Raw genomic sequence first — 26975 nt, 5'->3', positions numbered from 1 at the left:
GACATTGGGGGAGAAACTACAATATTTAAATAAATCAACAAGTCAGTCCATTCGTGAGGCAGCTGTGTAAAAAGTGTGTGCTCATCTTTACAGGGAAGGGCGCTCTTCCCTCCTGAAAGGCTTCTGTGTTTGAGGCCATGTCAAGGGTTTTGAGTGCATTGCACTATTTGGCTGGCTAGGCTGCAGCTTAAGCTAATCCACTGAAAACTCAGAGTATGCAAAGGCATGCTGGAGCCGCCATGCCTGTGGACAGCAGTGGTCTGGCTTTAGGTGCGGAAGAAGCTGTATTCCATGCTGTAAACAGTTATCAAAGAGCCCTAATCCATGATGAGAACAAGGCAGGTCACGGAGAATTAATGGGTACTTCACGTAAAACAAAATGCAGGCCGAGCGCACAGCCAAGTTGTGACTGCCCTGGCCTGCAGAGATCAGCCACCGAAACGTAAGAGCTGCTTATGGGTAATTTATGACCAGCAACAGTGGCCGCTCTGCAGGCCGGGAGCAGGATACAGCAACCTCAGGGTGTGCCAGTACAGGGTGGGAAATGGATGCTTTACCAATATTCGCCTCCCATAATTCACCTTGCCAATTGTGTGATACTTTACATTTGAAGCATCATGTATTAGGCACTGTTGAGGCAGGACACCCTTCTCAATGGACTGAAGATCAGACCTGGTACATAAATTCTGTGTTCCTGTTCATTTGCTGATAACCACCCCTTCCCTCCTACGCACCCAGTATTTAGGGGACGTAATAATGCAGAGAAACGGCTCAGAGACCTGCTCTGAATGTGCAGCGAGTGTTATGCAGCTTTATCCAGCTTTGCAACATAATTAACCCAGATCCTGACACATTGACAGGTGTACAACGCCTCTCCCCAGCTGCTGTGGGAAGGGAGCTGCCAGGCCTCAGACACACCACAGTAGAATGCGGAAGGAAAATGTTCTCATGTGCACAACAGGTCCCTGCCTCCTTCCTGCATGTTACCTGCCTGTCTGGGGTGTTGGCTTCCTGGGATTTTTTTTTTTAGCAACATCAAAGGGCTACCCCTTTAAGTTTCAGCAGCCAGCTTCCCTGCCCGGCCACACAAGCAGGTACTTGGGTCATGCAGCTAGGAGTATCTATGCACGGGGCTGGCTCTCTGATACCTTTCTAATCTGTCGGATTCGCCAATCCCCCCGCCACTGGCAACAGCCACCTGCCTCCCACTCCCCTTCTGTTTGGATCATTCTGAAGCACCCTAAAGACCCGGGATCACCAACTTAAAGCACTCTGCAAAATTAACCGCTTTTAAAAAGTGTAGAACCCTCCCCCGCGCCCCAGTACAGAAAGCACCTCGTCGGGTTACTGTGCTGTGTGCTCCAAGGACAACCGAAAACCCCTGCTGGGCTCCCAGCACAAACTCCAGAGGAATCGGGTGGCAGGACAGGCCCTGCGCTCCCACGGCGCTCTTTTAGCCCGTGCCTCCTTCGGTTGTGGCAGTACCATCCCTCTCCTGCGTCTCAATAGGCTTCATGCAGCGTCGATGGATACTTCATCTTTCTTATCATATTAAAACCAATCCCCTTCCCTCCCCACTCCCACAAACGAAAGCCCCGACGGAAAACGGCCCCGACGCAATAGGCCTCCACCCCAGCACGCTTCTCGGCTCTGTTTTCCTTCAGTGGCTTGACTGCATGGCCGTTCGAGCGGCAGCATCATTTAGCACCCCCTCCCAGCCAAATGGCGCGGCTTCCTTCTCAGGTCAGCCTTTTTCCTGCGCCCTGTGCCAGGGAAGGGCTGCAAAAGACCCTTTGCAGGCTTTGGGTGGGGGCAGTAAGGAGTGAGGCTGGTAGCATTTGGTCACTGTGCAGACTCCAGCAGAGAGAAAGGGAGATGAATTCGACAGTGGCATCTAGGGAGGAAATAAGAAAGAGAAAGCTTTAATACCCAGGTCACTCATCTACCACGGCCCCGGTCAAGCAGCCATCAACATGTCCCTCCCACTCATGGGGGATCACGTCTGGGGCTAATGAATCCCCAAGGGAGACGACGGGCTCCACTCTCTCACTTGTCTGGAGAATCTCAAAAGGCTTTGTGTTGTCAGCCCTTGTAATTCCTGCTTCACTGCACCCCATTACGGGGCCACTGATGTAATGACAGCCTGGCCATTGAGGTAAATGGGGTGGGGGAACGTGACGGAATGTACCCGTGTCCACACACACCCCCCACTGTTGTAATAATCTTTGTACTATGTATGCCTTATGCAGTATCATCTGAAAACTCATAATATGCTTGTCCTGATAAAATGTGTGGGGCAACACTGTATGTGAAGTTCTAGGATTCCACTGTATGGTGGTGTTAACACTTGTTCCACACTGAGGTTGGCGTTAACACTTGTTCCACACTGAGGTTGGCAGACAGGTCTGTCTCAAAGAAAGGAATGTGTGCTCTGCCAAATTTGCATTTAAGCAATAAATAGAGTCATCAAGCAGGAAGGGAAACAAAGGACGGTCAACCAGGTGAGGAAAAAGCAGCAGGGAACATCCTTCCATAGAGACACACTTGTCTCCTGAATCTCAGCTGGAAATGGTTTTCAAGAGGGGGACTGACACTGTAAAAAGGAGGGACAAACACCCAAAGACGACCCCTCTCTCTCCTCCTGCCCATCGCATTCACAGCACCAGAAGTGACCAAAGAAGCATTCATTGAACTCTGAGAGAAGGGGTCCTGACCTAAGAAGTTTGGCCTGTAAGGCTGCTGAAATCATATGGTGAGAGTCTGATATAGTTTGTTAAGTTAGGTACCAGTTGTGTTTTAATTTTATTAATTACAAAGAGAGAGATTTTAGGTGAGTACAAGTAATGAGGCACGTAAGTTAGAAATGGTTACAAGAAAATAAACTTATTTTATTGTTTTATCTAATCCAGCGTGTTTAAACTGAAGCATTTGGGGCAGCCAGTTGGGTGCATATTATTTCTATTAAACAGCTAAGAGACTTTATGTAAACTTGTATTGTCCAGGAGAGGGCTGGGCAGTGCAGGACATAAATTTCTTCGGGAAATCTAAAGCTGGGAGTGTGTTGTGGGTCACCCTGCAGTATAAGCAAGGCTGGTAAGTGCGATAGGGGTGGCTGGCTGGCTGCAACACACACGCAGACATTGCTGGGAGTGACTTGCATGCTGGAGGCTGTTTTTGAGCCGTCCAGGCTGGAGGCTACAGCAGCAAAGCACTGCAAAGGGCATCCTGGGTTAGACAGCAGAGGTGGCCCAGCTACTCATTAGTCTAGATTGTACCCTGAGACTGAAGGCTCTGCATTCTTGGCTCGCAACAGGTACAGACCATGAGGGCTGGTCTGGAAACTCCCAGCAAAATTACACTGGAGCAAAAAATGGAAGGAAAGTGGGAATTTTTTGGAGACGGGGGAAATAATTCCCATTTTCCCACCAACTAGCTCTTAAAAAACCAACCACACAAGTTTCCAAGGGGCTCATACATACAGCCTGGGGCCAGATCTCATGTTCTGTACACAATGAACGAACCAGGTGTTTGTCTACCCAAACCCAGGCTTAGGAAAAGCTTGATTTTCATATACCCGGCTCTGCAGGCCAACCACTCCCTTCTGACTCTGCCAGATAAACAGGCTTCAGAGACAAACATCTGCCTGTAAAACGGCAGCAAGCTGCAGCCACTGCTTATCTTGCCTTTGCAATCCAATGGAGGCAAATGAGTTTCCCCGCGAGACACTGGCAAAAATTATGTGTGACTTGGTTACTTTAGTAATTACAAGATGCTGAGCTGCTCTAAAACTATATTAAGGCCTTGCCCAGAGAGAGGGTTAGCTACAGTATTTTAGGGATGGTCCATTTTTTAAATGGACCATAGGTAGCCATGCCATGGGCAACTTTTACTAAGATTTTGCAGGTTTTTGAACTGTGGTTTCTAGAGGCCCAAAGAGTTCAAACAGGTCAGTCTAAAATAGTCAGCGTGCAAACCCAGCAATGTCCATGCACAAGGAACTACAATCGGCCTCCCTATAAGATGAAACTGACCAAGCTGTTTCACTGTCCCCAGCAGAGAGAGAGAGCAGAAGGGATAACAGTAAAGTATATTTTATCAATGTTTGTAGTCTAAGCTTGATCTCCATTTCTGTTACAACACATTTCTATTAAGCGATTAACCCAGCTCCTGATTTGCATTTATACTGCCCTTATGAGTGGAGGTTTTGGGAGTTTGCATTTGCCTCTCTGCATTGATTCTGCTAGTCGAGATCTGATTCCTGTACAAGTGTCAAAAGTTGGCTAAGCCAATTTTATGTTGTCTTACTACAGTTACGGAAACTTTTCTGTATTAAACACACAGAATCAGCAGGGGAGCGGGGGAGAAGAGGAAAGGTGAGAGTTTTGTCTTAAAAGAAGTACTTGATTAGATCTCATCTGAGACACCAAATGGGAAGAGGGCAGATTCCCGTGCCTATATAGCTCCTCCCTGCACAGCGCTGACAAAAGTCTCTTATTTCATGGGTCACTCACTGACCACTGGAGGCACACAAATCAGCTGGAGGGCTGTGTGGTGGGAGAGATTAGGCTTTTGCTTTTTAAGCTGCTAATCATGGTTGATCCCTGGAATTACTGCTTGCGATCAGCACTAAATTAATGTCCCACTGTATTCTTGGACAGGGCGCGGAGATCCTCCTTGAAAAGTACGCTGATGCAAACCCCCTGGGGCTTAAACGTGGCCATACTGGAGGCCAACCTTTCTGCAGGAAACAATTCATTGCTGTTATGTTTGTTATGTTTTAAATTAAAGCAGAGCTGGAGCTTTGGGGCCAGGCTTTTTCAGGTATAAACGGCCATTAGGTACCCACAGCCCACTGAAAACCTTTGTGAGTTAGGGGCCTGACTTCCATTTGTGCCTTTGAAAAGCTCCCATTCGTGTGTCGGCACCTTCCAGCTCTTAACCCGTGGTTGACAAGCCTGGTGCTTGTGCTTTACAAACCCATGGGTTTGATTTCTGGGCTTGGTCTCATGCCCCTGCATCAACTGTGTTTGACAGTGGGGGCAGCACATTGTGTCCCTACAGGGTCACTCAAAACCACCCCTCCAGACGTATACGGGGTAGTATTGATGGACTCCTTGCTATGCTTTCCTTGCTCAGAATGGGGGTGACTGTAAGGATGGATTGTGGGAAAACCCTTAGGGCTCCCACCAGGGTCAGAGGGAACACTTCTAGACAAATAGAGTTAGCAGCCAAAGATGGCAAAAGTTCCATTTGGCCACTAAAGGACAAACGCAGCTTGGCCTTTGGCTTGGTACGTACCAGTGTGGAGGGAGAAGGACCAGGGGGTGGTTGCTTCCTTCTGAGAACTCTGGTCCATGGGACTGCATAAAGGGCAGTAGCAATCAAACCCCTGCTATGGGGTAAAGCAGAGAGGTGACTGGGCCAAAACACTCCACAAGTTCAAAAGGATTAAAAGTCTATGGGTGGCTGGTTCTTCCCACGATGGAAAAACAGAAAGTGCCTCTGAACAGAGCTTTCCAGAGAGAATGGGTCAGATTCTCGGGCCTGTCCTGCCCCTACTGAGCGAAGGGAGTGGAATGCAGCTGGGTCTCCCTTGCACTTCCCGTGAGCCAGCATAGCCAGCCCCTCATCACTCCCAGCCACACTATGCTTCTCCCAGTGTAGAGAGTGAATCAGGGAGGGGGAGGAATTTAGAGGGGGCACAGCAGAAGAATGCTGCATTCTGACTATCCCTGCTTGGTGGATGGTCCTTAGGGGCCACAGCCAGCTGATGTACTTTACAGCAACCCCCCCCACCCCCCCCCGACCCCAACTGTCCTATTCTACACTGGGGATGGGGACAGCAGAATCCCATATTCAGGAATCTGCAATTGACTCCCATAAACCCCCCAAATGCTCTCAGTGGGAATATGGACCAATACATGTAATGTCCTGGAGACGTCCTCTCCAGATTCCTAACCAGCATTTTGGATCGACCAAATTAGAGACCAACTCCCAGAGCACCGTTCCCAGCTTTTGCCCAGGGCCCAGTATCAGTCAGGGCAAGGTGTACAGCTGAGGCACTGTGGGGTACACAAGCAGGGCAAACCTCTTCCAGTGTGGCTTCACTCTCAACTCTGTGTGTTTGATTTAACACATTGTCAGAAACCCAGGACAGAGGCCACAACAACAAATTAGATTTAAAAATAATGGGATGAAAAAGCTAAAATATAACAGGGACAGGACACCACCCAGTTAGCATGCCTGCGCTTTTAAATGTCTTATTTCTTTGGGTTACTAATAACCCATCAGAGGTAACAAGCCCCAAAACCTTGAGTGCTCTACCTTGACTTTACAGTGGCTCTTTGCAGATCACTCATCTTGTATAATGTGGCCGTGCTAGTCAATTTCACTTCCTGGTTTTCATGCACTAGTTTGAGATTGCGGACAACTGGGGAATGTTCAAACCTAAAAACTGTTCTGTCTGGAAAGTTTTAAATTTAATTAAAAAAAAAAAAATCATAAAGAAAACTGCCCTGGTTAGTGGGTTTCGTGCAGGCAGGGCATAAACTCCCTATCCCTTGCAGAGATCCCCAAAGCAAAATTGAATTCAAATTGAAATTTTGAGCAAAACTGAATTCAGTAGATGAAGCATCACAATCTCTAGCCCCATTCCCATGTGGGTGCCTGGCACGGTGTTTTACTGTTCACCAGCTCACTGAGAAAATTAATTTTCAGCTCTAGGATGGCTCTTGAGGGGAGGCCCCATTGCCCCGAGCTGAAAATGATGGAGTCCTCATACTCTTTGCTGCGATATTTAATAGCCGAGTGGCAGTTAATTAGATTACTGAGCCACCGCGACAGATGCTAGGCAACCCGTGAGGAGGGGAGGGGGTATTTGGAAAAGCCATTATCATTCAGCGCAGGGAATGCACAGTACAATCCCATGTTAACCCCTCACATCCTTGCTGTGCCCTACAAAACGGTGCAGCCAGGCCAAAGCCAGACACATCTCAAAATCTTACAGCAGCCCAGTGTTTTGGGTGCTTTTTCCATCATGCACCAAATATCTATGAAAAGCAGGCAGCGGGCAAGTTGGGCAAACTGTACACGAAGATGCCAGCAGCTCCCTCTTTGATGCCAGCGGTACAGGCAGAAGAAATTGAAGGGGGAAACGCTGGAAGGCTGCTGTAATGCCCCCCTGTTGCATTTTTCCCGACATGTCTGTGACACTAAGTGTGAGGCCAGGGAAACAAGAGGGCGTTACAGGGCTTGGGCATCATTCTTTCCTCCAGGTGTAAAATGAACTTTAAAATTAAAGGAGAATTTCAGCGCAGAAGAGGATCCTCTCTGGAGTCCCTCATCCACCTTTTTGGGATGAAAACCCTATAGAGGAAATTTGCCAATCCCCCATCCGCCGCAGGAGATGCTTCCAGGTTCTCTCATTTGGCTCTTAACAGGCTTCCAAACTTACATGGAGGGATGCAGACGTCCCAGTGGTAGAGGAATCTGTGCAGTCAGTTCCAGAAGTGGTGCTAGATTTGCTGCAAAGGCAGCATTATTCCCCAGGGAGTGCTGCCCAGATCAATACTTGGTTCACAACAAGCATTGGGAAGGATTTTAGGAAGTGCCACCTTTCACTGGGGAACTGCATCCTGGCACAGACTGAGCAGGTGCCGATATACGCAGGTTGGTAATTTTAAGGTTAAACCATTGACCAAATCTTGCAATCGGCACAGCAGCCAAATGTCCCACTGTAGATGAGTGGGTGGGAGCCAGATGCCAGGCTTCCTGTCCAAGTTTCCACTGCCCCTCATTTCAAACAGTGCTTTCCCTGTTACTCTGACCAACTGGGGAAAATAGCCTCAGAATTTATGTACCTGGGGTCAAATATCAACATCTTTCACAGCCCATCCCCGCATGCGCACACAGCAGTGCAGCAAATGCATTTTTCTTCGGGTTATTACATCCCCTTCCCTCCCACTCACGTCTTGCACAGGAGTCTGGTGGTTTTCAATTTGATAGGGGACTGCTCTGGTGACAAATCTACATCTGATCCCTGGGAAATGTGCCATGGCTTCTGTGCTTCTCCTGCCCTATCCACTGAACGGTACGCACAACGTAACTTTTGTTACCCCTCACAGACATCCATGCCCTCCCTCCCAGCATGCCATTTTAATACCTACCTATCAGATAGTCTGTCCCCTGTGCAGGCATCTGTGTAAGTATTTCATGCTATGCCTTTCTTAAGTGCTCATCACCACAGTGTCTACCCTACCAGAAGGTGCTGAATACAAGTATTATTAGAGTCACGATCGGAACATATTCTCTGTCTCGCATGGGACACAAGTGGATGGGTTGCACTCTAAGCCTCCAAGATACTGAATGGGCCAGCTTGAAATACTTATGGTATGAAAGCAGAGAGGTATCAACCTACAACGGCCTGGGCCTACTCGGCCTTCTATCTGTTTACCCCTCTCTGTTTCAAATGTAAACACAGGGAAACGGTGGCATTCCCAGGAGCAAGTCTAGATCCAGCTGTCTTAACATGGGGCGTGGATGCAGATTTTAGGTGGCGGAGGTGAAGTATCAGGTTAAAAATATATATAATCTTACCCGGTTAAGCTCCTGAATTCTGGACCCAAGCCAATGCCTCTCAAGCTGGCAAGTGCTTCCATGTGCTGACGAAAGCCGTGGGGATGAGTGAGTACGGCACTGTTGTTATACAGTTCCACGTGTCCGAGGTAGGGTCATAACAATCTAGCGTTTTACACCTCTGAGTCCCAAAGTAACCCCCCACCACGTAAAGCTTATTCCCCGAGGCCAAGGCGTGGCATGACATGCGCTTGGCAGTCATGTCCCCGATCCGCGTCCACTGGTCCGTTTCACAGTCGAAGCGGTAGGCGGACGCAGCTGTGAATTCAGTGTCCCCGCCCATGATGAAAATCTGGCTGCCTAGAACAGCGGCGGCAGTGTAGCGCCAAGGTTGGGGGCACTCTGCTTTGATCGCCCACCGGTTCACGACAGGATCGTAGCACTGGACTTTGGACACCATGTCCCGGTGGATGCTGGTCCCGCCAAAGACAAAAAGCTTCAGCCTTGCACTGACCACTGCAGCATTGCTGACTCCATCCCTTAGAGGGGCCACCATGGTCCATTTGTTGGAGGCAGGGTCATACTTCTCTACCTGCTTCAAGGAAACAGAAGGAGATGCCGGAAAGACACCAGCCACCGCAGTGTGCCCACCGACCACGTAGAGGCAGTTCTCCAGTTCAGCCGAGCCATGCCCAAACCGAGCTATCAGCATGGGAGCAGCTTTGGACCACTCCTCATGAACGGTGTCATACACCCAGACGTCTTTGGAGACCCCATTCTCTGAGCCCCGCCCGCCAGTGACATAGACTTTGCAGCCAATGGCACAGGCACTAAACTCTTTCCTTGGGCTTGGCAGGTCTGCTTTGGGGATGATCTCTTTTGCCTTTTGATCCACCTGGTAGATCTTATCACACATGAAGGTCTGCCCGCCCAGGATCAGCAAGGTGTGCCCGGCTTTGCGGGGCCTGGCACAGGGGCTGGTGACCACCCCGTCATTCTGGAGGATCTTCTTCTTGCAGTGCATGGCCTCGTCCATGATGAGCTTGTTCCTCTCATCTGCCATGATCAGGTCCTCGCACGCCATGGCTTCCTTGAGGCACTCGGAAGGCAACAAGGCCAGACGCACGTTCCTCAGCAGCTCTGGAAGATGCACCTTCCGCTTGTCCAAGTCATACTTCACCCACTGAATGATGGCCCTGAAGACCTTCTCCTCGTCCTCTATCTCCAGCTCGTCACTGGAGATCAGGTCCAGCAGGGTGTCCTTGGAGAGGTTGTTGAAGTCCTCGCTCTTGTGCACTGTTTCAAAGTTCACCAGGCACATCCTCCAGGACAGCTCGTAGAGTCTACGGCACTGATGAACGTCTGAGAGCAGCATCATGCCCAGGCAGTTGGAAGGGTAGAGGTTCTTCTCGAGAAACTCAGCTGCTGCATCTCGGACGTCGTGGAACTGTAGCATGTCCCCAGCCTCCAGCAGGGACTCTGCATTCTCCTCATTGATGATGATCTGGGAGGAGTACGCGAAGTCCAGCAGCAGCTCCAGCACCTCTGGGTGGAGGCTGTCGTGGAAATTCACCTCATCGTCTAGGCTCTCCCGCAAGCCGTTGCTGAACATGGCCTCGAAATAGCTGCTGGAGGCGGCCAGCACAGCCCGATGGCACGGGAAGGACCTATTCCCGGCCCAGAGGGTGACGTCAGTGAACACGCAGCGCTTCCGGAAGGTGTTGAGATGGGACAGGACACAGTCTGGGTGGGAGGTTTTGTGGAAAAGCAAGATGTTCATAGAGCCAGTGCTCGTTCGGGATTTACGGTTCTCGTGGACGCTGACCGACATGATGACAGAGCCGCGGTCTGCTGAGGAGTGAACAGAAAATAAACTAATTAATGGTGCTTATAGAGGAGAGAAACTAGCACTAGCTAGAGCCACCAGCAGAGTGTGGGCATCTGCTGTGCTAAATTCCCTCTCCCCACTGATCTGCCAACACAGCTCAAACCTACTCTGGTGTCCCAGCACTGAGCCCTTCCCAATTCTGCCAGTGCTCCTGAGTCCTGACCTGCAGCACCCCCCAGATATTCCAGCCACAGAGCACCCTGTAATGGCTTGCTTATTCTTCTAAAATGTATTTTTGGGTAATCATGGCAGAAACAGAGAATTCGGCACTTTGGCTTCAACAAGGAATAAGCGAAATGCAGCAACGAAAGCCCCAAACTAAATGGCAAATTTTCTCAACAGTCCCTGGAGGGCAAACACACAAACCGTGCAATGTTTATTTTTCCTTGTTAAAGAGAACAGTCTATTTAGGGTAAAGGGCTGGGGCCTGTTCTTGGCTCATTTCATGTCATGTTGGCGTCTGGTGGGGAGCTTATTACAGGTTTAGGAAAGGCAATTGCAACCGTATTCATTTATGGGGTATCTAGCTATTAGAGGGAACCAAAGATTTCAACAGACTTTGCAAAACCCTTCTAATTCTACTTTCTGGCTGATGAATCTCAGCAGACTCTTCCACATGACTTATGTACTCTGTAGAACAGGCAGGCTTCAGGGAATATGATAAAGCTCAGTGTAGACGTTCCTCCTTGGGCTGGAACCTGGACTCTGAGACCCGGTGAGGGGGATGGGTCTCAGAGCCCGTGAGAATGTCTACACTGCTCTTTTTAGCCCCATACCGCAAACCCAAGTCACTTGACCCAGGCTCTGAGACTCACTGCTGCTGGGTTTTTTGCAGTGTAGGACATACCCACAACGCCCTCCCAATCTACTGAGATCGAGAGCAATGGAGTCTGGATAATGAAATTTGATAAGTTGCTTGGTCTAAAATATCCAAGGCTGCATTTTCAGTCAGTCTGCATTTTTCCACCTGTATCCAATGTGCAGGCACAACTATACAAGTGATCCTATTCCGCAGGTGTAAATCAGGTAATTGGTAGGCTGACTGACTGATTTCTATTTTGTAAACATAAAAAATCCTGAGGCTAAGACTGGAAAATTTAGTCCATAATTTACAAAGTAAATGCAGAAGGCACATCCATCAGCGTTGCTGGAAAATAACATGTTTAAGAGAGAAATTGCAAGTCACTAAAAGCCAGTCTGTCAGTTCCAAAGAATATAAGAAGAGCTAAAGAATACAGTTTGGAAGAGAGATTGAGAGAGACAGACAGACAAGACTGCAGCCACACAGATGCAGCTTCAGTTGGACAAACCACTCCCCTCTCCCCTTTACCTTATTGAGCAACTAGCTCATAGGTCAAAGCCCCAAAACAAAATCCCACAACTGCCATGCTGATGTCATCCCATTACAAACATCCTGTTGCTACCGCACCCCCACAGTGTCTGTTATTAAGAGCTTGTAACAAACATAAAGAGGTGACACGGTCTTACCAAAAGTCAAGCATTGTTTCATTTCATTTTGCAAAAAACCAACACACACACACACACAGAGCTAGAGTCTGGGTTTAGGGAGCAGGCAGGCAGTCCAAACATGATAGATAGAAATGGGGCCAAGTTGCAAAGGTCAGATGCAGATCTGGGTTCCCTTTTTCACCTCTTCCACCCTAAAAACCTCTCTGTAACTATTGTTCTGCTTTTCTAGCTAGGGACAAGGTACCACCAACCCCGGGCATTCAAAAACACCATAAGTCAGGCCCCAAAATCATGAGATTCTTTAAAAATCATGAAACATAAAAAAATGTTGATTTGCAATAATGATTTGGGGGGCTTTTTATTTGCCTTCTAGCTGTATGAGCCCTGAGCGTGCACTCAACTCATATTTTCAAGCTTTTCTCTGTAATGATAAGGGTTAGAAACTTAGCTTTCATGGGGGGAGAGGGAGGAAAGAGTGAGATTCTCATGACACCTCTCGATTCCAGCAATTGGGACATTAAGAAAAAGCAACAAGTACCGCAAGAGTTGGAAAAACCCTGAATTAATAAAATCCCCCCGGTTCATAATGAAGCCAACAGGCCCCTGCCCTCCCAAGTCAGCTAGATCAGGGTACGGTCTCAACACTGCCAATGGAGCTCACGGTTCCGAGTCAGCTGTTAGGCTCTGAGACATCCAACCTAGGGGAGACGGTCAAATCCGCAGCTCATGTCGGAAGAGTCAACAAGCCCTGGATGACAAGTGGGTCATGTATGCATGCTTTGCTGGCTTGATGAGAGGGAGAGTACATAGCACGACCCGTGATTTACAGGGCAGGAGTCAAGCAAGGAATTCTGAATAACCGACCTTGGGTGAGAGGCGATGACCTCTCAGAGGCCAATGACAGGTTAGCAGCCCCTCAGGACACAGAGCTGACACATTTCAGAAGCAGCCGTGTTAGTCTGTATCCGCAAAAAGAACAGGAGTACTTGTGGCACCTTAGAGACTAACAAATTTATTTGAGCATAAGCTTTCGTGAGCTACAGCTCACTTCACCGTGACCTCCCTGAAACAGTTCAACACTGAAGCAGTTCAAACCTGAAGCAGTTCAACACTCTCATGCTTCACGGAGCCTGGCTGCAGATAAGCCAGACACAGGCTCAACCACAAGATGCCCAGACACTTTCCAACACCTCAGACAAAACATAAATAAATCCTAATCAATAGGAATAATTCTGAGTTGTGTGTTTTCTGCCTCTCCCCACCTCCCTTACAGTGTTCTACAAGGCAGACATAAATGGGCCAAGTTACAGGCCCTGAGGAAGTCTCCCTAGGCTTCCCAGTCCCCAAACAGTACAGCGTAAATAACACAGAGTCGCTACAGCTGTGGGATCTTTGACCCAAATTGACACTCCCAGATTCCTAGCAAATATCCCCAAGGTCCCAGGCTGAGACCGCAATATTCATTTGACTTGTGAGCAGAGGCAATTTTCAATGCAGGGCTCCAGAACTGGGTAGGAAATCACATTATTAAGTGGCTGAGCCGAGCTGCAAGGGGAAATGTTTCTAGCATCATCAGGATGCTTATTCTGCACCCACCTCAGGGCTAGTACAAATTTCTAAGGGTTAATATGGATTCTAGTGACACAATTTTACAGCACCAAAATCAAAGGTGCTCAAACTAGCAGTGCTGGAAGCGGATTCCATTATATCCAGGGTTTACAGTTTGGTTCAACGGCTCTCAGCACCCCCACAATACAAATTGTTCCAGCATCCCTGACCAAACTGAGGAATACAAATGAAACATTTATGAGTCTGCTAAAAGCTATTGATTCCGGCTTCCCTTCCTCCAACCTCAGAAAACACCCTCCCAATCTATTGCTTCCTTTGAAGACCAGACCTGAGCAGTGAGTGGATGTGTTAATTTTCAAATGCGATGTGATAATCAAACCAAATGTTAAGCAATTCACACAGAATAGCCATAGAAACAAACAGAGGGGCCAGAAAGGGAAAGGGACAAGGTTAGCTTTTCCTGAGCCTGGAGGAGGAAAAGGCACCACTCAGAATAGAAGGAGTGGCTAATTTATAAATTAAAAACACCTACATAAAATACAAAAGCTGCACCAGGCCACAGAGTTTTTTTAAATCCCATGTACAGTAGTTCTTAGGTGGGTAGGTAGTGGCCAAGTTACATTTCCATCCAATTGCTGCTTGGTGACCCACCAAAACTAGCACTACGTGGTTCCCTTTATGGCAGAAAGAAAAGGAGTACTTGTGGCACCTTAGAAACTAACCAATTTATCTGAGCATAAGCTTTGTGGCAGAGAGGCCAAATGACTGAATGACCAGCTTCCACCCTTAAAGATGGTCCCTTCAGCCAGGTGCAAGGTTATGACATCTACTGTCAGCTGGCCTTCTCACAGACAGCTGGGCCAATAAATGAGGCTGAAGCAGGCTGTAGAACTAGCGAGGGCCATCCCTAAGAAGCATCAAACTACCATACAGCTGGGATTTTAAAAAAAGCCTGTAGCCTGCAGCAGCTTTTATATTGTATGAAGGAGTTTTTAGGAGGCAAGTGTTACAAGTGGGACCTACTTACCTGCCCTCCTTTTAAATGGTAAAGGCCTGAAATCTTCTCAAAACACCTAGGATTGAATCCTACCATGGCTGCGTAAGAGTAGAAATGTGGACGTTCTACTTCTTGCTCTCGAGCTGGGTGTAGCTCAGATTACCACAGAATGTGGCACAATGGACAACCCCTGCTTTCCCAGGGCTTTCCCTAGACCACCAGTAATGTGCGATAGCCCTTGATACACATCAGACGAACAGAAATTGTAGACAATAGCAATTTTCCCGATTAGTTTCTTCCCAAATTCTGCAGCCGTATGAACCTTCAAAATCTGTAAGTGAGGTGAGCCCCTCCGCTGCTTAATCAGAATATGCCCAAGGCCAGTCTACAGTTAGCAAAGCACTTAAGCATGCGCTTAACTTAAGCGCATGTTTAAATGCGTTACTGAATAGGGCTTGACGTAAGCATATGCTTACTATTAAGCACACCCTCAAGAGCTTTGCTGAAGCAGAAACTTACAGAGCAGCATTTGGCCCTAGGTTATGACAGAACATTTCACTGGCTTTCCTGATGAACGTATAGAGCTATCAAAGCAGATGGGGAACTCCAGATTAGGAATATTTTGCACACAGAAATCTGCCAGTGTCCCTTTCCGACCTCCCACCTACTACGCAGAGTACAAAGGGCCATCGGAGAGCACAGCAGCCAGCGTCCTCGGGGTAGGATAGGGGCAGTCATTAGGCTACAGCTCAAATAGCCGAGGACCTGACCCGCGCAAAGTGGTTCTGGGATACACTCATACGTTGCAGTCATTTTGTTCTTTTAAAGGGAGTTATACAAAAATAAATAACGATGGCACTGTCTTCACAGGATCTCAGGGCAGGCGGAGACAGACGGCAGCCCTTCTTCCATATAGATGAGGGCCTGGGAGCATCAGCCTTTTTGTCAGATAGCCAAGGCTGTCTGCTGGCTAGAATATTTCCCTGGCTCTAGTCAGTCTCAGCCCAGTAGATCTGAGAGAGACAGAGTTCTTACAACACAGCAGCACGGGGAGGGGGCTTCGGACAGCCTTTCACACACTCGTTCTGGGAGGAAAGCCCCCATGGCAGCAACCCAAGACAAAGATGAAAGTTCACTGAATCACGGGGAGGGCAGGCGCCTCTGATTTCAGAGCACAAAGAAAAGTATCTCAGTAGCCCCTGGGGAGGACAAAAGCCAGTGTAGAGAACCAGGGAGAAAGGTGAGACCTAGAACTCTGATTTTCTCACCCGCTCTTGCTACTTAAAGCTGCTATGGTGGCATCAAGAAAGCAGAAAAGCTCCCCAGGAAACAACTGTTTTGTAAAGGGGCTTCCCTGGTGGTGCCAGGATAATGGAGCATCCCTACATCCCATCTTGCAACCCCTGAGACTAGAGGTGACTTGGGGGTGGAGGGCATGACTGAAGCTCGCTGAGTTCCTGGTACTCTGTGCTGGCCGTGTAGCCTGTAGGCATCTGAGGGAAGCTGCTATAATTTAGAGCATCTCCTGATTGTGCTTTAAGTTGAACTTGGTGGGGCCAAGAAACCAGGAGGCACAAAGGTACCTTAGTTGCTCTCTATCCCTATGTGAGCTCTGCATTCTGAAGGGCCTGCTCAGAAGCAGGGCCAATGTTTGTAGTAAATTTAGCTTTTTTTTTTTTAAAGCCACCAGGTTGTCCATGAACCTCCGAACATTTCCAGTATCCACAAGAATTCACCAAGCGGTTTGGACAAATAGCTTTACAGCCCGAGAGCTGTTCACAAACAGTTTGAGGTGCGTGGCTGGTCTAATAAATCACACAATATAGTTTCTGCTCCTTGATTGGGCAACCAAGTTTGTTTATTCGGTATTCTCCTGTAAAACAAAACAGCAAGTAACAAGTTCCCTGCTATGAATTTCTGGTCCAACAATTGCTAAAAAGTGTGAAACGCTGTCATTCAGAAATGTTCTTGCCAAACCCTGCCTGAACATGCCTGGGCAACCCTGACCCTATGAACCACGGTGAACCAAACCCTGCGTTGATAGTCCCAATACAGGGCTTGGGGGAGTTATTTAAGGGTTGCTTTCTATTTGACCATCACTACTAAAAACTACCTACAGCATTAAGAGTCACTGAGGTCTGATATTCACTCGGTTCACAACTCCTGGGAGAAAATGCCCATGCAACATTGGAGGCTGGAAAACCAGGGTTCTCGTTGCAGGGTTCTGCTCCTCCTGGCTTCGGGAGGGGCTTTCATTAGCGTTTTAATGCTAACCAGGCAGCTTTGGGATCAAAGGCATTGGCTTAGAAAAAACTCAAATTTCCCTTTTAATTTATTCTATTTGGTTTTGCTGCCTCTGCTGTTCTTGTCACTTTCTTTGTCTCTTTTCACACAGGCTGTGGCAGGTGCTCTGAGTTTAAAACCTTCAGAGAAACAAGGACAGGGTCACTGGCACACATGCTTCTGGGCAAGGCGGCAATGGAAGCAGCAGCGCAGACTGGAAGGAAACTGCTGATCTGGGGGCATCGGGGCACCAGTAGTGTAATTCCACTGGTAACCCTGGGAAATCTTCTGGGAAACCCATGAGTTACTAGGTCAGGCCACAGCAGTCTCCTACACGGTGTTTTACTTTCATCTCGGCACCGATAACCACAAATCATCCCACATCTCACAAACCTGGGGGGAAGCCTTAAGGAGGGATAGGGAAATTCAGCCACCAGCGTATCAATACAAACGTGCAGATCAGTGGTAAATGAATATAGCCACATAGGCCAGGGCAGTGAATAGCCCTAGAGAAAATGCCAGAAGCATCTGGCCTCAGGCACTTCAGTTTCAGATCTATTACTGGGTACAATGCTCTTGGCTACACCTGTACATCTGCAGTGTAATCAAGGGAGTCACACCAGTAGAACTGCAAGATGTGGACCTTCCATATCCCCTGGGCTGTCCGGGAGTAGCACTGGCATCTAGGGCAAGCTGGAGAGCAGAGTTTCAGCATCCAGGCTATAGTGACACAAGGCTCACCCACATAGTACCAAAACCTGCTCCCACAGAAGTCAACCACACTCCTACTTCTTTGTATTGGACCAGGATTCACCCATGAGCCCTTCTTTCCACATCAGAACAGGCCTGCTGCCTGAAGGGCCAGCACTGGATACTTCAGAAGAAGGCATAGAACACCTGATAATCACCCAAATTTTGCAATACAACCCTTAGGGGAAATTTCTTCCTGGCCTCGGCCGAAGATCAGCTCTCTTAAAACGCTATGAAATTGTGCCCTTCTTTTCCGCTCTCCCATCTCCAGTGTTAGGTTCCTAGGCTGTTAGTCTCTGAGTCTAGGACATTAACATTCACCTGCAGTTTCATTTGGATAGTGTGTTCTTCACTTCCTGTCCTGAACAGTTGAATTGTTAAAAGAGTTGCCATTTGCATACCAGATATGGCTGCATTTCCACGTTAGGGAAACTGATTCCTCCTGCGTATACACACATGCACACACACATGCAGTCTGTAAAATGGAGTCTTTAAATGCGAGCTACAATTATTCACATAGTCCATTACTCATAGAGACCTGGATCAAACATTTGGACAGGAATCAAAAATAGCAGACACAATGGGGAAAACAGATCTTGCTGAGAAAGACAGAAGGGAGATGGCAAATAGACAAGATAGGGGAATAAATCTTCCCTTTTGGAGATGTTAGCAGTAGCTCTAATTGGAGTTTTAAAGATTTGGTGCATATATTGCACTTTCATGTCACTTCACATAAACAGCTCAACAGGTCTGGAATATATACTCCTCCTTGCAGGCTCCAAACCTGCAACCCCACTAGTGCTGTTCAGGGGACACTGGTCCATACCTGCACGTACTAGGGGATCTGCCTTCGATACCAAACTTTCACAGCTCCCTATGTTCTGGCTGAAGCAATGCACTCTTGTCCCCATAGGCTGGCCCCAAACAGACTCGCTTGTTACTAATTAAATCTTCCAGTAAATAGTACTTGAGATGAGAGGAGTAAAAATAGCAACCCACACTTAGTGCAATACAGAAAATGTTGACAGTGAAACCTGGCCAGTTGCCAGATAGAATGGAAAGAGACACTACACCTGCTTCCAGCCATGGACTTTCTATTAAGGTGTCAGTTCACAACTACTGAGTCATTGGATTCTGCACTCCAGGGGACACACACTGTTCTCGACTACAGCTGAGCAAATCTAGAGTAACTCCACTGAAGTCAGGGGTCTGCTCGTATCTGTAAATTTGGTTCCTTTCCTCTCCTCTGTCCTAAGAGGACAACTAATGCAGCGAAGATCAACTCTCTTTTTGCACCCTGTGATTCAGGCACCGTCACTCCCTCGCAGTCAGTGTCGTTACTCAGGCCTGGCCTACACTAACCAGATAAGTTGATCTAAGTTACACTAGTCAATTTACGTAAGTTACGCAACATAAATTGATGTAGCTTAGATCAGGGATCGGCAACCTTTGGCACATGGCCCACCAGGGAAATCCGCTTTGAAATCGGTTTGTTTACCTGCAATGTCTGCAGGTTCAGCCGATTGCGGCACCCACTGGCCGCAGTTCGCCATCTGTATGTGATGTGTTTATAAAAGAAAAGTACTGTAGCATGTCAGTGAGCTCGGAGTCAACCCAAATCTTTGTCATCTGAATGATCCCCATTGACAATTTTTTCCTCCTTATTTCATATTTTCATGGCAGCCCTGCACTTCCTGGGCGGGAGGCAGAAATACCATGCAAAATGCAGTTCCACTTGTGTCGATTCGACTCAAACAGCAACCATGCGGTTTTCCAAGCCCAAATCTGCAGGGATCATCTGGAGAAGGTCTGGGCAAGCATCTGAACTTCTGTGTGCTTATCCACATGGATCTGAACTCAGAAATGTGCTCTGGTCATCGCTATTTCATATTCCAGCCTGCCCAGGAACATGCTCCATCATGTGGTACCAACCTTCCCTCATGTCCTGCAGGGACTCCAGTTCCAAAGCTATCACAAAGGCTTATTAAATGCCTGGGTCCCAAAAACTATGAGCTATGTTTCACATGGAACTGAGCGGAAAGCAGGATTCTTATGGCATCTGGCAAGGAAGGAGGAAAAGGGGATTCTGGCGCTGCCTATAAAAATGGATTATGCTAAACCAAAATAAGCCCCCCTCAGACCAAATAAGAGTGTCTGTAGACAAACTCGGTTTAAGAACACACCTTTAGCTAAACTGGTGCAAGCTTGTGTGTAGACCAACCCGCTCCCCACCCTCCACAATGAATGCTCTGTAAACCTTCTTATTAAGCCACCTCCAGAGACAATAAAGGTGGGTTAGTCTATGCTCATTATTAAACCCTCTGGCTTTGTAGTGCTGGGAATACTCCTCCCCCCATCCTTTTGCCATTATCCAACCAGGAGAAATCATGTTTTGAGCAACAGTTAAGGCTGTGGACAAAAGCTTTTTAATGTCTCGGCCCAGCAGATCTTTTCAAAGCCTGGAATTCATTTCAGGAGCCGCTGTGAGCTCCCCCCCGCAAAACCTGCCTTCCAGCTCAATGAGTGAATGAATTCCATTCAGCTAGATCCATCACTATCTGTTTGTGAAATGATGCAGAGTTGAAGATGAAGATAGATCCCCCCTGCCCGCATCCCAAATCAAGCTCACAGGGGCCCGGAATGGAAATGACCCATTTGATCACGGTGTCCATCTTCAGGAGAGAGTCCCATGAAAGAGAGCCTAGCTGCTACTACACTTAGAAGGAGAGGTGTCTACTTCAAATGCCCGCACATGGTACCTAACCACACAGCTCCCAGCGGATGTGCACTGGGCGAGAGGTGGGCCATTGGGGTGGTGGCAGAGTGTCTGATGAAGATGCTGCAACTGTAGGGGGCAGGCAGAGCTTCCCGCCCTCTGCTCACATGCCATCCCTTACTACGAGCACATAGAAACTTGTCGGCAAAGTAGAGGGGTTGGTTGATGGGGTCAATCGGAGCCTCTGCCATGTGCTTTCTTATCAACAGGGCCCAGTTCTCCTCGCAACTTTCAATCCAGAATTTAAATTCAGCTCCCAGTCAGATAACCTGATGCTCTGTATTGCTCTGCCAGGAGATCTTGGTACAATGTCCAGAGACGGCAGAGGTTAAGCACCCCACGCAAGTCCGTGAAGATGGGAGGACCTTGTATCTCTGTAGATGATTACCCGCTGGTGTTGATGGGCACTGGAGGGAATTCAGCGCTGGCCAGCAAAAATGCCAACCCCTGAAGGAGATTAAAGACGCTAAGGAGAGCAAGAAGAGACCTTCCCCCCCCCCCCCCCCCCCCCGCCAGACAGAAGGGAAGATTCAGAAATTAAAAACATTCTTAGCAAGGATTAAAGGAGGTGGGAGTATTACTCTGAGAGATACAGGGCTCTGATCTCTCATTCTTCAGGCTACATGTGGCATCAAACCACACGACTCAACCCATGAGTTACTGGGTCGCAGCTGCTCATGTTACCTTACCTTACAAGGTGTTTTACACTCACCTCTGCACCAGACAACAATAAATCAAAGGGATTTCCAATGGGCTGCAGTATGAAGCTTGCCTAGCCTCGGGCTGATAGGCCAACAGATAAAACTGGTGGTCTCTCCTGAGTCTAAGTGTTTTGCAAGCAGGCAAGTTGGGATGGCTCAGTCACAGTATCCTAGGACAAGGGAAGCAATGTACCCAGGCTCCAGCGGAAGGGATGATGCAGCAGCCCTTGCTCCCTGGACTGGTGCTAACAGCCACCGTGGGGATGTAAAAGTTGATGAGCAAAGACACATTGATGGGATGGTGGTTAAAGGTCCTCCAGGGTGGCAGATGCAGCTTGGTACTGCTAAATGCATCCTAGCAGGCATTCTAGCAGCCACTGTTCAAGCAATGTTGACTACATTTGCCTCAATTCAATTACAATCTATAAAGAATGAGAATAAATCTGGCTCTTGGTAATAAGCTCTGACATTTGTATTTCTAACCTGACCCTTTCAGCAACCCATCTACCCAGTGAGCAAGTCCAACATCCCAGACCCACCAGGCCAGGTCTGCCCCTCCTGGTCCACTTACACATATACGTGGCCAGGACCTGCCTGACCGGTACCCTTGTGTCCTGTTCCCATCTCCCTCCACATCTGACCAGGTTCTGCTTGTGCTGTTCCACCCCTACAGACGAGTTGCCCACCACCTAATGCCTCTCCTGTTCCATCCCATCACCCAATAAGCGTTTCCTAAAAACATTACTGGCCATCAGGGAAGATTACTTTGAGTCCCAATGAGTTTGTGCAGGAGGCAATTTCCCCTGCAGGGGTAGTAATACAATCATCACTCAACAACAAGTCATACTCTTTCTGGGCCTTGACTCCACGCAGTCCTCCCTCCCGCACCACGAAAACATATAGCACACACAGCGTACACACAGCACCCATAGTTAATCTGCCCCTGAGCCATCTCCCTCATATGCTTAACTACCCTGGTCCTTTGCTGGTACGATATTAAATTGGCCTCCTCTCTCCTGTTCTGCACATGCAGGGAAGGTTTCTTAGAAACATGGTGCAAACCCCATCACCTGAGCCATTTAAAACCGGGCCGAACACAAGAGATTCTACCACAGGGAACAATTCTGCACACACTGAGGGTGAGAGGGGGTTTGACTATTAGGTATAATACAGAGGTGGGCAAACTACGGCCCGTGGGACACATCTGGCCTGCAGGACTCTCCTGCCCAGCCCCTGAGTTCCTGGCCCAGGAGGCTGGCCCCCGGCCCCTCCCCTGCTGTTCCCCCTCCCCCGCAGCCTCAGCTCACTGCGCCGCCGGCGCAATGCTCTGGGCGTGGGGCTGCGAGCTCCTGGGGCAGTGCAGGTGCAGAGCCCGGCCCTGACCCGGTGCTCTGTGCCACGCGCTGGCGTGGCTGGCTCCAGCCGGGCGGCACGGCTGTAGCGCTGCCAGCCACCGGTGCGCCAGGCAGCGCGGTAAGGGGGCAGGGGGGTTGGATAGAGGGCAGGGGAGTTCGGGGTGGTGGTCAGAGGGCGGGGGTGTGGATAGAGGTCAGGGTGGTCAGAGGGTGGGAAATGGGGGGGGTTGAATGGGGGCAGGGGTCCCGGGGGGGCAGTCAGGAAGGAGAGGGGGGGCTGGATGGGGTGGCGGGGGCACTCAGGGGCAGGGGTTCTGGGGGCGGTCCGGGGACAGGGAGTGGGGGGGGTGGGTGGATGGGACAGGGGTCCCAGGGGGAGGGGGATAAGTGGCAGGGGCCGGGCCATGCCTGGCTGTTTGGGGAGGCACAGCATCCCCTAACCGGCCCTCCACACAATTTCTGAAACCCGATGCGGCCCTCAGGCCAAAAAGTTTGCCCGCCCCTGGTCTAATAGCTCTTTTCTTCTTTTCTTGAACCAATAGAAGGGTAGAAAGAAATAGTTCCTCAGTGGCGCTACTTCAAGTTGTGTAAGTTTATGCTACGGTTTGGATGTCAGCCTTTTGGAGTGAATTTGGTGCTGGGTTTGAACACAAGAATCTTGTTTCTTTGGGGGCAAGGACCGTCGTTTTGTTCTGTGTTTGTACGGCTGCCAGTGCAATGGAGTCCCGGTTCATGACTGGGACTCCTCAGCACTACAATCCTATAAATAATGAGACACTGAGACTACTTTAAAGAGGAATGCTGCAAGCCGTCGTTACCCCAGGCACCTTTATTGCGCATAGCAAACCTCCATACAAACCTTATCCCAACACACCTCATCGACTCCAGTCCTACTACAGAGATAAATGATAGCAAATGGCAAGAGAAATTAAAGAGGTGGAGACACAATTTGTTTTCGGATAAGATCTGATCTGAACCAGCAAACTGAGGAGGGGAACAGATAATGGGAGGCTCTTCCAGAGCTGCAAAAAAAAGTTCCTACACCAACAGTGGCCAGATTCTGGGGAGAGGAGACCCGGGATGGGCTAACAGGAGTAGGAAGGGGAAAATGAGAGAGGGACAGGTAAAATAGGCCGCACAAGTTTCTCCCACATGCCCCCCAAGCATGCTTTATGCCCACACTGAAGGTACCACCAGTAGGATGGCAATCACTAGCACTTGTGGTGGCTATGTGTTACTATTTATACAGGACTGTACCTGGTGCTTTACAGATGAACGCGGGGTTTCTCTTCCTGTGTCTTCTGATGTTCGGTAAGGGGCTGGGGTGAGGAAGAGGAGGGAGGTTTACACAGTAAAAGTGAGGTCACTTGTTTTTTCTGGGACCATGTGCCCGGGCTGGAGTGAGATAAGCGCATGTGGAGGAGGAATTTGAAGAACAGCGAGTGGGATTGCAAGGGATACAGGATTTGGGAGGTGACTCCAAGCATATGGTCACAAGAGGAGAAATCACCCAGGCACTCATAGGAGGAGGAGAGAGGTTGAACAGGAAGGCTCTCACCATATGGAGAGGTGTCCATAATGGACAGATGTCTCCTCCTGAAAGGAGTGATTGTACTGAGCTCAGAGTTTGTTTTCTTTGGTGTAAAGAAGCCTGAAATCAAACAGTGTGAATGGGCTTATGAAAAAACAAAAAGCTGTAACTTTTGAAGTACAAAAGGGCCCCAGGGAAGGCCAGGGTGACATGGCAGACGCTGTCCTAATAGAACAGGGAGCTATAACAGTCAGCCAGTTTGAATAAGCCATTTACAAACAATTGCAAACTTTCAGAATTGTGTTGCTCCTGCTATTTCTGCAACTCATTATTTTATCAGGAGGCTCACTGGAGCACGGTCCCTTGATCCGTAAGCAGTTTTACAGCGATATATTTCGAGTCAAACAAAAAATGAATAAATGTTGCTGTATTCCTAGGTTAGGTGTAAATGAGAGCTTTTTGTTTTAAAAAGCCGAATGCCTCAAGCATTTGCTGAATATCTCACTGCTAACGTTCTAAGTGTATACAACCTGTACGGCACTCCAGGATCGCAAGAGAGTAACACATCCAATTATCCACAGACAGCATGCTGGGTTCACGCTATCACCGAAAAGTCTGACACCGTATTGTTGGGTCTTTCCACGTCCCCAGCTACACATTTTAGTAAACGTGAATTTAGACCTAGTTAGAGAGGATGATCTGGATTGTGAAGCTAAGCATTGAAGATTTGGATTTAAGACAAACCCTGAACATTCAGGTGCTCAGACACAAATATCTGTAATAAACTGAGTAGTCGTTGTAGCAAATTCAGTACTACAGGGTAAATCGGAGAGCAAAAAGATTTTTCTTCCTAAACCTCCCCCCAGCCTTAAACCCCAATCTGTAAAATTAATCTCCATCCATGCTCAATAAAAACAACAAAAAACACCCCAGAAGGTGTTCTTCCAAGATTATCCAAACACTCCTGAAAGAGGGAAAAGACATCAACTTAATTTCTCTCTGGCTCTCACCATTAACTGCAGCTACTTCTTTCTCAAAGCCTCTTGAAATGATTTACGGACGGGAACCGAATAGGAGAAAAAAGCTGGAAAAACATCCTGCCCTCACCTCCAGTGTCCCTTGGCGATCAAGGCTCTCGCTGCTGTACCACGCACTGCATGCAGGAGATAAAGGACTGCCCCTTGCTCCCCCCCTTCCTCCCGAGCCGAGATCTGCCTCGCAGATTCCCCCTCTTCAAAGCACTTTGCAAATGACATGTTTGCAACCGCACAGACAAGACTCTGTTGCACCCTCTCCGGCGCTATCCCAGGCGCTGGGAACTAACTCTCCCAGCCAGCAGTCTGCATTCACCTCTCTCCACACACTTCAGGCTGCCTCCCCCCCCCCGCCCCAGACTAGGGCAGGACTGGGGATGGAGATGGATCTACACAGATACTCACAGGCCAGCGATCTGCCCCAGGGGTCTGAGCGTGTCCCCAGGTCACTGTAGCTCCCGCGGCGGGCTGGTGCCCATGCTGCCCCCCCCCAGGGAACTCTCACTCACTGGATACAGTGTAGCACCAGGGGCTTGAGACTAAACTAGTTTCCAAGCCGGAGGCGGAGACACCACCCAGCAGGGCCAGGGCAACCAATCAGAGCTGCAGCATTGTGACTGAGCCCCGGGGAGGGGGGCTGGAGGTCAGGCTCGGGCAAGGGAGGGGGCGGGTGCAATAGCGGAGTCAGCCAATCGGAGGAGAGGAAGCGGCGGCTGGGTGGAGTCAAGGACGGGGTCCGTCGGGCTGGGCTGAAGCACCTGGAATCCACCCCCGTGACTCTTAAAGGGGCAGGAGCCCTTGAGTCGGGCTGGAGGGGTGAAGGCAGCGGCGCCCGAGGGAGCTTTAAGACACAGTGCCGAAGGGCGGGATGTCAGTCAGAGCCTGCACCTAACCCTAACGCCAGGCGTGTCCTCTCCAGCCGGCTCCTCCACCCCAGCTCTGCCCCTGCCCCTCCATCCTGACCTCTGTACCGTCCCCTTCCTCCCGCTGGGCTGCCCTGGCAGCGCTTGGCAAAGCATTTCTGGCCTGCTCGGCAGCATCCCCTGCTCTTACTTGTAGAAGCCCCCGGATAGCTCTGGTCTAACGCCCCTTAATCCCCACCCTGCAACAGGCCCAGCGCCTCCCACTCCACGCCGCCAATGCACTTCAGCCCTCGTGTGCGGCCCGTGCGACTCTGGGACCGGCTTCAGAGGGGCAGCCGCGTGAGCCTGGATCTGTAAAAGCAGCAGAGTCTTGTGGCACCTTCTAGACTAACAGACGTATTGGAGCGTGAGCTTTCGTGGGTGAATACCCACTTCGTCGGATGCCTGTAGTGGAAATTTCCAGAGGCAGGTATAAAGATGCAAGCAGGAATCAGGCTGGGGATAAGGAGGTTAGTTCAATCAGGGAGGATGAGGCCGGCTTCTAGCAGTTGAGGTGTGAACACCAAGGGAGGAGAAACTGCTTTTGTCCTTGGCGAGCCGTTCACAGTCTTTGTTTAATCCTGAGCGGATGGTGTCAAATTTGCAAATGAACTGAAGCTCAGCAGTTTCTCTTTGAAGTCTGGTCCTGAAGTTTTTTTGCCGCGGGATGGCGACCTTTACATCTGCTGTTGTGTGCTGGAACTGGGCTTCCCACACGGTGCTGTGGGGCCACCTCAATCCCGATCTGCAGGGCCCTGCTACTCTGGTCCGAAGTGTAAAAGATGTGCTGGGGAGCGAGCGCCACCAAACCTCTCCAGTTCTGTGCTGGTAAAATCATTGAACCTAATACACCCCTCGCTGGCCTCCACATAGAGAGGGAGAAACAGCAAATTGTGCTCTCCTGGTGCCCAGCACTTCCACCTCTGGTCCAGCACAGTCGTCACAAACACAAAGGCAGGGTGATAAAAGCCTCAGCCAAAGTCAGTGCCGGTTTCTTAAATCACCCACATTTGCACTGAGGTTTCTCAGCTGCTTCAACATATGGGACGTTTAATGATAAACAAAACTTTAAAGGGCCACATCTGCTTCAAAAATATGCATAGCACACTGGAATGGGATGCTGGGTTCTGTTCCTGTCTCTGCCA

The 26975-nt window shown here is 49.2% G+C and overlaps 1 protein-coding gene across 3 annotated transcripts; it reads right to left on the bottom strand.

The window, feature by feature from the left end:
• Positions 1-368: 368 nt before the first annotated feature.
• Positions 369-25554, bottom strand: KLHL25 (kelch like family member 25). 3 transcript variants are annotated; one of them, XM_037911194.2, is made up of 3 exons: positions 25334-25554; positions 8596-10425; positions 369-1894 (listed from the first exon to the last, which is right to left on the bottom strand). In XM_037911194.2, exon 2 carries the CDS (start codon positions 10403-10405, stop codon positions 8636-8638), a length of 1770 nt encoding a protein of 589 aa, XP_037767122.1. In that variant the 5' UTR covers positions 10406-10425; positions 25334-25554; the 3' UTR covers positions 369-1894; positions 8596-8635. The 3 variants fall into 3 exon arrangements, with proteins under 3 accessions (XP_037767122.1, XP_037767123.1, XP_037767124.1); XM_037911195.2 differs by having other exon boundaries at positions 8596-10422; XM_037911196.2 differs by lacking the exon at positions 25334-25554 and adding an exon at positions 24905-24923.
• Positions 25555-26975: the final 1421 nt, after the last annotated feature.

Source organism: Chelonia mydas, chromosome 10 (genome assembly GCF_015237465.2).
Source record: "Chelonia mydas isolate rCheMyd1 chromosome 10, rCheMyd1.pri.v2, whole genome shotgun sequence".
NCBI classification, from domain to species: Eukaryota; Metazoa; Chordata; order Testudines; family Cheloniidae; genus Chelonia; species Chelonia mydas.
This window is presented reverse-complemented; position numbering and strand designations above follow the sequence as displayed.

Coding starts and splice junctions, on each gene's coding strand:
- KLHL25 (XM_037911194.2), bottom strand. CDS start 10,405: ATGTCGGTCAGCGTCCACGAGAACCGTAAATCCCGAACGAGCACTGGC.